At 37.6% G+C, this 12,659-nt stretch overlaps 1 protein-coding gene across 3 annotated transcripts in view; it reads left to right on the forward strand.

The window, feature by feature from the left end:
* Window positions 1-12,659, forward strand: part of FHOD3 (formin homology 2 domain containing 3) — a 360,289-nt gene that overhangs the window by 31,286 nt on the left and 316,344 nt on the right. For all 3 annotated transcript variants that reach the window (XM_021387316.1, XM_021387312.1, XM_021387314.1), the window contains exon 3: window positions 3,103-3,167. In XM_021387316.1, coding sequence (XP_021242991.1) covers window positions 3,103-3,167 — 65 coding nt within the window. The remainder of the gene's footprint in view (window positions 1-3,102; window positions 3,168-12,659) is intronic.

Genomic DNA, 12,659 nt, shown 5'->3' on the forward strand with positions numbered 1-12,659 from the left:
CTTCGCCTGTGGTCATGAAGGATGATGAGCCAACTGCTCTTTGCAGCAGTCTTCTGAAGCAGAATGAAAATGTCGATGTGAGGAGGAGGGATGTAAGCTGTTTGCTCTCCTCCATGTAATAGAGTGATGGAAAAGATGAGGTCAGTGCTCTGGACTTTGGATCCCTTTGCTGCTGTTGTCAGTTTAAATTTAAACTTCTAGAATTTGCCTTGAGAGATGCCCAGTTGATGTTTGGAGGAACTGCCAACTCCGAAGTTAAAAAAAAAAAACAAAAAAAACAAACTAATTCTTCTGTAATTACCCTGTCTAATAGCAGTAATGAATCTAATATCAACATGAGAACGAGGAGCTGAAAACTTGCATATACTGCTACCTTATTGTAACTTAATTTTCAGAAACCTGATACTAATTTACCTACGTAAGTTATTGCAACCGTAGACTTGTTCAATTCTTTCTTCTGCCTGTGTAATTTACTGTTGGTTGGTGATGCTTCCTGGAAAAAGGATCATGTTTCCCTTGTCCATCTCAATTGCCTCAGTGAGCGTTTGATTTTGATAGAACAGCCTACACATTAACATAAAGAACTGTAGGCAGTAATAGGAAGAACACTGCAAATGAACTTTGCTTTGGTTTGAGATCAGTGGATAGAGTTTTGGTACAATCACAAGAGGATTGACTCAATTGCTGTGAGAGTAAATTCTTAAATTCTGACTTGTATTACTTCAAATTTCCTTGTACCTTAATAGCACTTCACAGTAGATTTAATGCCTGGACCGAAAGATTCCCTTCAAACTAAAGATTCTTCCTTATTTCCCTCATGCTGTTTTGTTTGTGGCACAACCTAATTGCTAGAATCTCCCTTTTGTTTTGCAGTCTCAACATCCTTCTTGTAACCTGAGTTATTTCTTTTTTCATCAGCTACTTCCTGATTGAGTTTCTCAACTTTGCCATGACTTCACCAATGTTTCTGGAGAATGAAATTTCAGTTGGCACTTCAAAGATGTTTGTCTGAAATGAGATTTTGTTTGCTTTACTTTTACGTAGTAAACTGGTTCTCTTCCCTCTGTTGCCCACCCCTGCATTTTACGTTAAATTTTTAGTAAAATGAATTATGGACCAGGAAATAAAGATTCTACACACTTACTGCATTTGCAGTGGATTATTTTCCTTGCTCAAAGAAACATGCCCTGAAGCTTATAAATCACCTGTGGTTTTTGTTAAGGTCAATGGGCTTACTTATGCATTTGAAACTGTGTGTGTAAGAAGAAATCTAATTGCACAGCTGTCTTAGGGCCTTAATATGAGATGTTGCCTTTGAGGATGGGTATTTTATATTTCCAACAGCTTTGAGTCCTTAAGAGCACATGAAGCAGTTAGTTCTACTGAGTGCATGCTGTATTAATTTGCTCTTCCCTTGTCTTGTAAATAATTGGGTATATACAACTGCAGCTTCATAGCTGAAGACACTTTCATGAAAGAGAACATCTGACCCAAAGAATTTATCAAAATTATTTCCCATTTCCAGAAGTTTCAGGAGTAACATGAAGAATGAGGAACATACATAAAGAGTCACAGCACCTGAAACTCATTTTTTTTTTTACCTTTGTTGTATGCCCTTAAAGATGAGACATGCCAGAGTGAGGCAAGTCCATCAAGAAAGGGTGGCTGGAGAGGAGCAGTTTTCTGGAGTAAATCTGATGCAGGGCAGAGGATGTAGCAAAGGGCGGGATGACAGTTTAAGATTGTTTTGATGTAAATGCTTTGAGAGTCCTGAGTGCTCTTCCTCTCAAAGAAAGCAGAAAAGCCAAGCAAACTAGGAGGGGAAAAAAAAAAAAAGCTGGGGAAAAAAAAAAACCGTTTGATATTGATGTTTTTTTGAAAGGTATCACTACCTACTTCACTGCTACACCTTCCCATGCAAAGTTTTCTGGCAGATAATTTAAAGCATTCTATTTTCTTTTTAGAAGTAATGAGGAATATTTATGTTTCTCAAAACAATGCCAGACAACTAGCTTAAAATGCAGAAAGGTAGAGAAGAGCCTTTGTTATCTGAAAGATGATGATTTTTGTTCTGATTAAGTTACACACAGTGGGAAAGTCTGATGGACATCTGTGCAAAAGGTTGAGCTCTGAAATCTTTCAGCAGCCTCATAAAGCATATAGCTGGGAAAGGCTGTGCTGTTTTCTAATTTGCTTCTGACTTCTGTTTAGTGCTGGGTCCAGGGTTAATGTGACACAAAGCTGCATCTGAGTTTGTTCTAAAAATAATTTCACTTCTGGCATGTTTTCCCACAATAAATTATGCCTGTAGTTTCACAGAAAAAAAGGGATAATATGCTGCTGTACAAGTGGAAAATACTGTTGGCTTTTCTTGCTCTCTTGTCTTCCATCATGAGAGCAGGTTTTGGTGAAGAGGCAAGGTGCTGTCTGTGTCTTGATGCCAGCTGGCTGGTAGAACACATAGAAATAAAGAATGATGCTCTTGTCCAAACTGAAATAATACAACTAGTAGTAACTCATCAGAAAAACAAAAGAGGAAGGTGGAGGGAAGGATTAGAAATGCCTCCTTTGGCAGCTATCTACAGTTGTTCACTGCAGTCCATGATACGCTTTATGGCCTTTGAAGACTGGCTAGGGTATTTGAGCAAGCTTATGAAAGCTTAAGCAACTTCTACCTTGACCTTGAATTTTCATATTTGACTATGTCTAGTTAAAGTATTCCTGTGAAAATTCAAAGGTGTGTCATCACTTGGTATTTCTTGAATACAGATTTATAGAGAATCTTTGTAGTGGGTTGAACTTGTCCTGGCTTCCAGATGCCCACCTAGCTACAGTCCCCTTCTCAACAAGATGGAGAGAATGAGAGATGAAAAAGCATTTTGGTTGTGGTGTTTTGGTTTGTGTTTTTGTTTTTATATGATTTACCAGTAACTGTAAGGACAAAACAAGCTTATGGAAAAATAATTTATTGCCAATTAAATTAGACTTAGGTGGTAAGAAACAAAAACAAATCCACAACACTGCCTCTCTTCCTTTTTTTCCCCAAGCTCAATTAAATTTAAGTTTCTTTATCCCTCTCATACATTTTTATTCTCTTTTTAGGAGGGGCAAGAAGCACAGTATAATTTTGAGGACCCAGCTGTCAGTGAGAGTCCATGCCTGTATTGGTAAGTGAAGTTCTACATCTCAAAAAAAGAGAAGGAGTAAGCAAAATGATCTCTTGAAAGGCAAATCTAGGGAATATGTATCAGCTTTGCAGTGTTTTAAGGTAAGAGTAGTGCACCATTAAATTTATTTCTTTGTTGTGTTTGCTGCTTGCTAACGTTGTTATATAGGTTACCCTTCAAGAATGTTGAACGGATCAGAGAGATGTAGCATTTAACAATGAAGTGAGATGGTTGTGGGTGCTTTGAAGAATCTTGGGTTATCTGTTGTTCTACTGCCTTTGTATGTGCCTAAAGAAGATTGTATTCTGAATTGTGAAAGAAATCTGAACTATTGTTGGTGGACAACTAGCTACAGCATTTTAATAGTGTGGACTGTTTATTCAAGTGTTGTGGATCTTGGCCACTTATTGCCATCATCGTAGGGTTGGTGTCTCAGAACACCAACTGGTTAAAACACTACTGTTGCAAGGAAAAGTTTGAAGTGATAATGTGTGTCAGAAGAGCTTTAAGATTGCAGGAATGGAGGCAGGTGTGCTGTGATAGGACTAATGTTCTCCAGTGTTCTGTAAACGAACACTGAGTGTTAGTGGCAAAGTTAATGTTCACATTCAGGTAATGTTTTGAGATGCCATGCGCAGCTGGTTCATTATCTATGTGTCATAGTTGCCTGTTTTGTTTTCAGCTCTTCCATAGCAGATTCGACACCCTAATTGTTTACCTTGTGTTTGGTCTTCATTAATTCTCAGCTGAAGCATTGGAATATAGACACTTTCCTAAACACAAAACTTTGACTTTCGTTTATTTCCACAATACTGTTGTTGTCAGAGGATTCAGTCTTTAAATACAACAAAACTTCTTCCCCTGCCCCCAGGATGTGTTATGAAATGGCTTTTATGGGAATTTGAATTGAGAAAAAGCAACCTACAGAATTCCTCGAATACCTCCCATTGAGAGCAAACTTTAGGCTGTATCATGCAGGAACAGATTCTCCTTTACTACTGTTGATTTGAGCAAGCCTACGTGTTAAGTATTAAAGAAGAAACAGAGATGGTGGAGAGTCTGGGATGATTTTATAAATGTGAATGAAATTACAAACAATTTAGGGAAACTTGTTCTTGTTGGATCTAGGAATGTCTTTGGCAAAACAGACCAATGCAGCAATATGTGTCTTGAATTGAGGTTTTAAAAAATGCTTTTCATGTTTCATTCCTGCCTGGAGTGTAGGAATCAGCACCAGGTTCTGAGCTTCCATGTGTGGTTGCTTTGTTTTAATCTGTTTGCATGTGAACTTACTGGGGACAGTTAGGCTTATTACTGTGTATGTATTGTAGTTGTTCCTGTATGAAAGCATATTTCTTTGTCAGGTGCTGTTGTACTCTGACAGCAGTGATGTATTTAGTGCTGAATACAGAGGAAACCAGGCTGCAAAACTCGAGTCCAGATTTCAGCCTTCTAGAACTGAGGTGTTTGTATATGGGTTTTTGGCTTCGCTCATTATAGGCTTAAAAGCCAAGTGCAAGATCTGCTTCTAATTTCCATCCTCTGCTGAAATTTTGATTTCTATGATAATTTTTTGTTTCAACCTGCAACTTGTAGTTTCTTTTCTCTCCTCTTTTTTTGCGTTTCTATGTACCAAATGTGTCTTATTTTTTCATATGAGTAAACACAGTTCTATTTGCAGTGTTTTTGCATTATAAAATCATGTTTTTCTATGGTCATAACTTCTCCCTGTATTTATGCAAAGTCTTGCTTTTATCTTTTCATGAATTAAAAATAATAATTTATATAGATATCTGTGAATATAAAGCTTTTTTGCTTGAACCAGGTAGGTGCCTAAACAGTGTGTAAGCATAATACTGCAAGATTCTTATTAAATGTATAATCTATGTGCATTATTTGTTGCTGTAACAGTTTTATAAGCCCATTCTGTTGGCTTATTACATAGGCAGTTTCAGATTTACTGTAGCACGGTAGATATAGAGCATGCCTGCCCTTCCCGGTATTTCTATGAGTTCTTGGCCATGAATTATTCTCAAGTATGTGATGTAACAGAAACAGTTGCAGCTCTGCATGACCAGCCCCTGTTTTTAGGGCATCTGCTTTATCCAGCAAGGTTAGCACCAATAATCTGTCCTTTTTCACGCAATTCTTTGGGTTGCATTTTTTTTGACATCTTCTTGTTCTTGATATCTCTTACGAAATGTGGTCATAAATACCTTGCTGAGCTCTTTGTCCTGTGATACCTGAGGGAAGCCATAAGCTAGCTGTAACTACAGTGGAAACCAGCTGTTTTTATTTGTCCTTTAATAGCTGAAATATGCATCTGATCCTTTTTTCCATGTATAGTTTTCCCTTCTGTTTTCTATTATGTGGACTTATGCATGTTACAGCAAATATGTCCTGCAACTATCCCTGCATATGTTGAACCTTTTCTATGCCCTTTCCTTCCAAGAGCTTGAGCTTGCTAGTACCTTCCCCGTGAAACCACAGTTCTTTCTCTAAGTCAAAATCATGTCTCAAGTCAGAAACTGTATCTGACACTTTGTTACAGAGAAGATTCATAGAACTGGTGAAAAAACATGGTTTATCTTTTCATAAGTATTGTAGAGAAGTGTAGAAAACACACTGATTCTGGTTAAGAAGACGTGCAAAACTGTGTTGTACCTCACTTCCTGAGGGCAGAGTTAAGCTTCTGCCTACATCCCATCTTATTGGTACTTTATCACTTCAGATGCTTTTTTTCTATAGATATAACGTATGATATGATATCTGTAGGTGTGTGCTGGTATAGAGTTCTCAAAGCTGTGGAGACGGTATAGCTCCTGTAGCTGATACTTCAGAATTTTCTAATATTTTTAAGGGTATAGCTTATTGAACTTAGTCTTTTTTTTTCAGCCTCCAAATATGCTAGAAGAAAGTCTACTTAAAACACTTTCCTGAAGGAAGCTTAATTGTGGCATTAGGTCTTTCATTTGAACTGTTCATTTGGGCGAGTTTGATTTATATGCTCAAATGAAAGTCTAAAGGAAGAGAGGCTCTTTGGGTTGTTTGAAGGGCATTTTACAGTTTTCTGTTCAATGTGAGGCATTCCTAACAGAAAACATTTTCAGTTCGAGACAGAGAGAACATGTGGAGAGCATTAGCAGTTCAGCAAAATGCGCAACTGATTCGGATTTAATTTAAAGGGAACAAAAGAGGTGCCTTGAGAATTTGTCGGAAGCGCTGTGGTTTTGAGTTCTTTGCGCTGATGGTAACAGAGAGGTGAGCTGAAATTGCTTCATCAAATATCGTCTTAGCGTAATTGGGGCAGAAGAAATGGTGATTAATGGATTTAATGGTGCTGCATTATGGATTTGTACTCCTGATATGCTTCCTATGATTCTTGCTGTAACTTGGTAAAAGTCCTGGCTTAAATGAAGACAATAATAAATGTGTTTATTGGATGTAAACTGGCATCAAACAAATTGAAAGAATGTGAAAAGTATGTTTCAAAGTCTACTTAATTTATTTTTCTTTAAGAGTTAGGCTTTTTTCATGGTATAACATGAGTTCTAGTTAGGGCAATGCAGATGGTACTGGGGCCTGCTTCCAGATGTGACTGAAGATATCCGGTTCAGCTTTTTTCCAATTTGAGTGAAACACGAAATAGCTGCAAAAATACTATGATAAAAACACTTCTTTGACCACCTTAGGGTTATTTAAATTTGCTTTACTGAGAATGTGGAACACAGATGCTCTAAGTAAAATACCATGGTCCCCTGATCAGATTGCTGTGTGAAAATCTATCCGCATAAATAAACTTATGGTTTTGCTCTTAAAAATGTGCACCATTATGCTGAAATGCTAGACTTCTTTTGTTGTACTCCTAATGCATGCTTTTAGTCCTCCTCCTTTGTTGGATTAACTGCAGCACATCCTCATAACCTGTTATTTGCCTGCCTCAGTCTCATCAAGAAAATTCGGAACCAGTTCTGTATGGTTTCAGAAGGTTTTCGATATGAAGCAGGGGAATTTCCAAGAATCTCTGCATATTTCATGTAAATTGTAATTCTTAAAATAGGCTTTGTAGCAAAATAAGAACTGTAGAGCAGATAAAGCCTCCCTGAGCAATAGGTTGCTGCTTTAAAGCACTGAATTCCTGTTTTAAAAGGGCTTGTTCCACTTCTGAAAGGACTGCTGTGGAGCATGCTAGTGGGATGCTTTTCTTGTCTTGGGAAGCTTTGTGTTATAATGTGGAAGCTTATCTGACTTGCACCTGAAAGTGCTGCAAAAATTGAGTGAGATGTCTGAATTGGGATGCCTTCTCCATGACTTTTTTAAAGACAACTTAAATTTCCATAGTAGCTCACACATTGCAAGAAAAGCAAAGAAAAAATTGCAACGGAGAAGGCATGTCCTTTTGACTCTTAACAAAGATTTAAAACTTTTTTAAACAATCAAAAACCAGCCAGTTATCTTTAGTAGTACCGTAAAGGAAATCAGCTCTCTGTAATGCTAGGAAACAAAGTAGTACGATGCTTTATTTTTGTCCTTTCCCCAGCCACAAGCTAACTTAGACTTTTCAGATTTAAAAAAAAAATAAAGTACCATATTACTGATCTGTAGATTTTTAACATGCATATTTTTACACTCAGTCTAGCCGCAGATCTCTATGAAGTTCAAGAAATTGTAACAAAACGCAGTATTGCTTTTAGTGTTTGTACGTAACTATTTACTCAGTACTTTAAGAGTACTTCTGCTAATGAATTAAATTGCACCAAAAAAAGGATTAATTAGTGAATTAACATGGAACAACTTGAGTATACTGCTGTTCAGTTTCTGTAATTTCTTGCCTAAAAGTGTTGCTATAGTCAAGGCTAGATTTAAAATGTTGTAATTTAAAGATAGTCATTGTAAACTGAGCTCTAAAATGAATGAGAAGTTTTTTGTAACCTTTAAAACCTTTTTTTAGTCTGCTAATAGTGGTCTGCAAAAATGCTTAACTTTGTGAATACATGGTAGCAACAGCGCTATCTACTATGATGAGTTTTGTGGTTTTGTTGATTATTTCAGTGGATGATCAAGACACGTTTGAACGATGTCTATGGTCTTATACTAGACTGAGACAAATACTTGCCCAGTCAATAATGTCAGCATAAGAGTTATCTCTAAGTGTCTCTTATGGCCGTAGTCTCTGTCTCCTACCAACATGCTGCATTACTCTGATATTGCAGGTCAGTGTTAAGGGTTGAAGCTCCCTTCACTTCAGCATCACTTGTACTTGGTAGGGCTTTTCTGCCCCCTTTGAGATTGACCTGTGCTCAGTCTATCTCAAATCCCAGCACTTGATTCTTGGATCACCTAGCTGGGACTGATGTGGAAGGCTTTATTCCTCATGAATGTTTTGTTGGGGAGAGGTGAGTGGTTCTAACCATCCTTCTAAGGTGCGAGTCTGCAGAAATCTTTATTGCTGTGTGGCAGCTGAACGTGAATGTGACAAATTTGTTTTTACTTATTTTTAACAGTCCTTAACTGTGCAAGGGAGTATCCTTACTAGATACATGTGTTTGTGTAATGTAGTTGTTTTTAAAAGAAAAATAACAAAGTTTCTTAGCCATTTACACAAATAAAAGGTTATATGAGTGGCTTCAGTATAACTTGCCTCTTCAGCTGTTTGTACATCTTTGTATGGAAAGACAAAGCAGTTCTTAGTCTTTTGGTGTGTGTTAAGAAAGTTTAACTTGTGTTGGATGGAAGCATAGCATATTGAAGTCCTCAGCTGGGGGGGAAAGTTAAGTTCATATTAAATAACTTCAAACAAATTAGTATTATACTTGGATGAGAATGGTGTGATTTGTTTTGACTGTATCTAAATCTGTTCCATTTGGAAGATACAAACCAAATGAATTTGGTTCAGATTATGTAGGTTACTCCAAAAGTAGTGCTTCCTAGTCATTTCCATGGAAGCTATGACAGAAACAAAGAGCACAGTAACGCTATTTGATAGAGCAAATTCTTAGCTACAGAACACTGTTTTCCAGTGTGATCATAATCATCATCATCATTAGCTGTGTGTTTTCTCTAGTGAAGGACAAGAGCCTGCATGCCCGCATTACTTTCAGTGCATTCCCTGTAGTTTACTAGATGCAGTACGCTATTCAGGTCTGTTTTAAGCTCTGCCCTGCAAAACTTTGTTAGAGATGCATTGGTTAAAACGTAAATTATCCACGTAAAATTATGGAAGAGAAATTAGGAACCACTACTTAAAAGCTGTGGGTTTGGAATAAGAAATATTGATATTTCTTTTGGCTGTCATTCTTGCTTCTGCCACTTAGTCATCGACTTGCCTATAAGGCGAATGGAGGGGCACTGATTTCGCTCGTGCAGAAAATGATACATATGATTTCTACCTTGTGAAGATGTTCTAAGCTGCATGGGCCAAATTGGCTTTGGTTTGCCAGTGGTCTCTAATCATGTATGCTGAAGGGTACATAAACATTAAATATATGGCTTGTCTTTTAGCTTTTATGTATAGAGAAGAGAGATTCTTCACCTAAGGCTGCATAGAGAGCCTGCAGAGCCTCTTGAAAGATCTTCAGAAGCCATCTGGACATGGGCCTGGGCACCCTGCTCTTGGTGGGTCTCCTGGAGCAGATGGATCCAGAGAGCCCTGCCAACCTCAGTCATCCTTTGGGTCTGTCATATTCTGTTGTAAGATTTAGCTCTGGGTTTCTTAATCTTCAAGGAGCTGTGTGATAATTCTGGATGTGGCTAAAGTGCAAGCTGTGGCTCTCAGTTCCTAAAGTTTTTGTGACAGAGGAAGATAGGGATTAGTGATAATTATTTTTTTCTGTACTGTACTTCTGTGTAATATGGGGGCTGCTCCATAAATAGTGCCTCCTACTTTATTGGCCCATGATGTCAGAGGCATCGGTATGGCAGTACCACAGTGGGAGCATTGGTTTAAAAAATAATAGTAATTAAAAAAAAAAAATAGAGCTTTAGGGAAACCTTGCACATCCTGTTTAATAAGAACAAAATACTAAACTGAAAACTCTATAATAGTCTAGAAATTGTCTGGGCTATTTTTTCCTTAGCAAATTACTGAGGGAGATCCTGTGCAAGAAATAGGGAAATATGTTTTCTTCTCTGTAATGTATCTTTTTCATTCATTGCATGTCTCAGTTCTGCTTTCTAATGAATGATTTTTATTCTGTTATTTGACTGCCATACACCACAGATGAACGCGTAGTCAGTCAGGCTTTATGATCATTTCATTCTCATTAGCTTAAATAAGAGAATGAATGCATGCTGTTAAAGCACAGTCATAAGATACGTGCTTGAAAATGATACATGTGCTTCAGTCTGCTTAGTAGTGGTAAGCAAAGTGTTCACTGATGTCTCAAAAACTGATGCCATTTGCTAACTTCTTGTGAGCTCACTGCAAAGCCAAGTATATTAATAGCTTCTTTTCAAACCAGAGCTGTGTTGCTTCACTCCTTACATGTAATGACAGGACGGTTAGTTTTGTTACCATCTCAAGGTCCCTGTGGGTAGTGATAAGAAATGCACGTGGTTTCCTAACATAGTTGGACAAAAGTTTTGTCCATTTATTAATTTTTCTTTCACTTTCATATGCAATGTTAAATGTACTATCTCTAATGGTCAAGTTGCTCTCTGGTCTAATGTCTGTGTTACTTCTGGATTGTGTGTTACGCAAGTTTTCATTCTGCCATTCAAATTTTATGTGCTGTTCATTTCTTATTTTCGGTTCTTCCCTTTGATATCATTTTTGTCTTTTTCATGTACAGCTACTTCTGTATAAATTGAGGTGTTTTAATGTGGAATTGAGATGCATCTAAACTTCTTTCCTTCATGAAAGAAATATCCCAAAGGCTATGGAGCTTTATTTAAAATAGATGGCACAGCTCCCTGAGGTAATATGTTGTCTTCTGTAAAATAAGTGAGATATCATTCATATTCAACAACAACAAGAAAATAATAATTAAAGGAAAAAAAACATGTACAGTAGTGCGAAATATTTCTATGGTACCTTCAGAAGCATTTAGATAAAATACTCATCTCTGGTTCAGGGTATGCCACAAACAGATGTGCTGAGTTGCCATTATGGTTTTGTATTCATGAGTCTGCTGAAGTTGAAGACATCCTGATACCTCTCTGAAAAAGGGAGAGATGAATGTTTGGTTTTTTTTTAGTATTTATTTCATGGATAATGCTGTAAGCATTCTAAAATGTAATCTCAAAGATCTTGTTTATTTCACAGGTTTTGTGCTTTTGTAGTGTTACTCTAATTGTTACCTTTCCTTCATGTGTTTTATCAATGGTATCTCATTTAAGTCTCTTTTTTCTTCTATTTTAAGTCTTAGTAAGGCACAAAAAATTAAGACTCAAAAGAGGTAATTTAAAACTCAAGCAGAGGTTACTGTGAATGGATAGCACACTGTTTTACATAGTGGGATGTCAAAAGACTTGTCAATTCATATTTAGCAGTTTGAGATTATCCTGGTATGTCTGAAGTTACGCGTCAGGCTTCTTTGAACCTCTCAGACATGAAATATTTAGCTCTGATCTTACTCTTAAAACATGAAGGGAAGTGCATTTGTAAACGGTGTGCTTCAAAAATAAAAATCTTGTTTCTGCTAGCTTATTTCTCACTGTGGCTGTTGACAAGGATTATATGTCAGCTTTAAGGGCCGCTTATAATTTCAGGATGTCTAAACCTGGCACCACAAGTTAGTTTCTTGATATGCTGAGGAGGAAAATATAACAGTTGGATAGGTTCCTTCTATAATCCTAAAATTAGGTTCACTGACTGTTTAGGAGCCTGTTCAAAGTCAAATGCCACTGGAGAGATTTGCTTACTTCCTGGCTTCTTGTGAAACACGGACAGTTGTGAGTGTGGAAAGCTTCTTGGCATGCTACGCACAGGAGGAGGCCTGGAGCAAGGTTTTATAGATCAGCCTGTGTGGCTGCAGAGCTGGTTCTGCCAGTGCAAGAGCCGGGTGAGCTGTTCTGCACAGCAGAGGAGGAGGATGATGTTGTTAGCCAGCTGTCAGTCCTTTTCTGTGGCTTGCTGGTTAGAAGAACATGCACAAGTGGTCCCTCCAACAGACTCATCAGGAGGCCTTCCTACTTTTGTCTTTTGCTGATGTACTGCAGAAAATCTTGCTAAAGAAAGCATGTTTGCATGTACGTAACAGCAATCTGAAAAACTTTGAGTAAAGTCTTCACAAGGGAGTACTGTCATATGTCGTTCACTTCAGTGCTTATCAATTTCCAGTATATTATGCATATTTTTGAGCCAACAAAAGATTAAGTAAGGAAATAGAAGCCTCCTTACATTTATGCCTGAATACTGTAGCGTTTTGGAGGCTGTGTGCTCTAGGAGACACGATGGTCTGCAGAGTTCTGTACTGCTGAGGCTCATACCTGGGACAAGTGCATGCATAAGCAGCCCTATGTACCCTACATAATGTGCAGTGGGGCACTACT

Source organism: Numida meleagris, chromosome 2, assembly GCF_002078875.1.
Source record: "Numida meleagris isolate 19003 breed g44 Domestic line chromosome 2, NumMel1.0, whole genome shotgun sequence".
NCBI classification, from domain to species: domain Eukaryota; kingdom Metazoa; phylum Chordata; class Aves; order Galliformes; family Numididae; genus Numida; species Numida meleagris.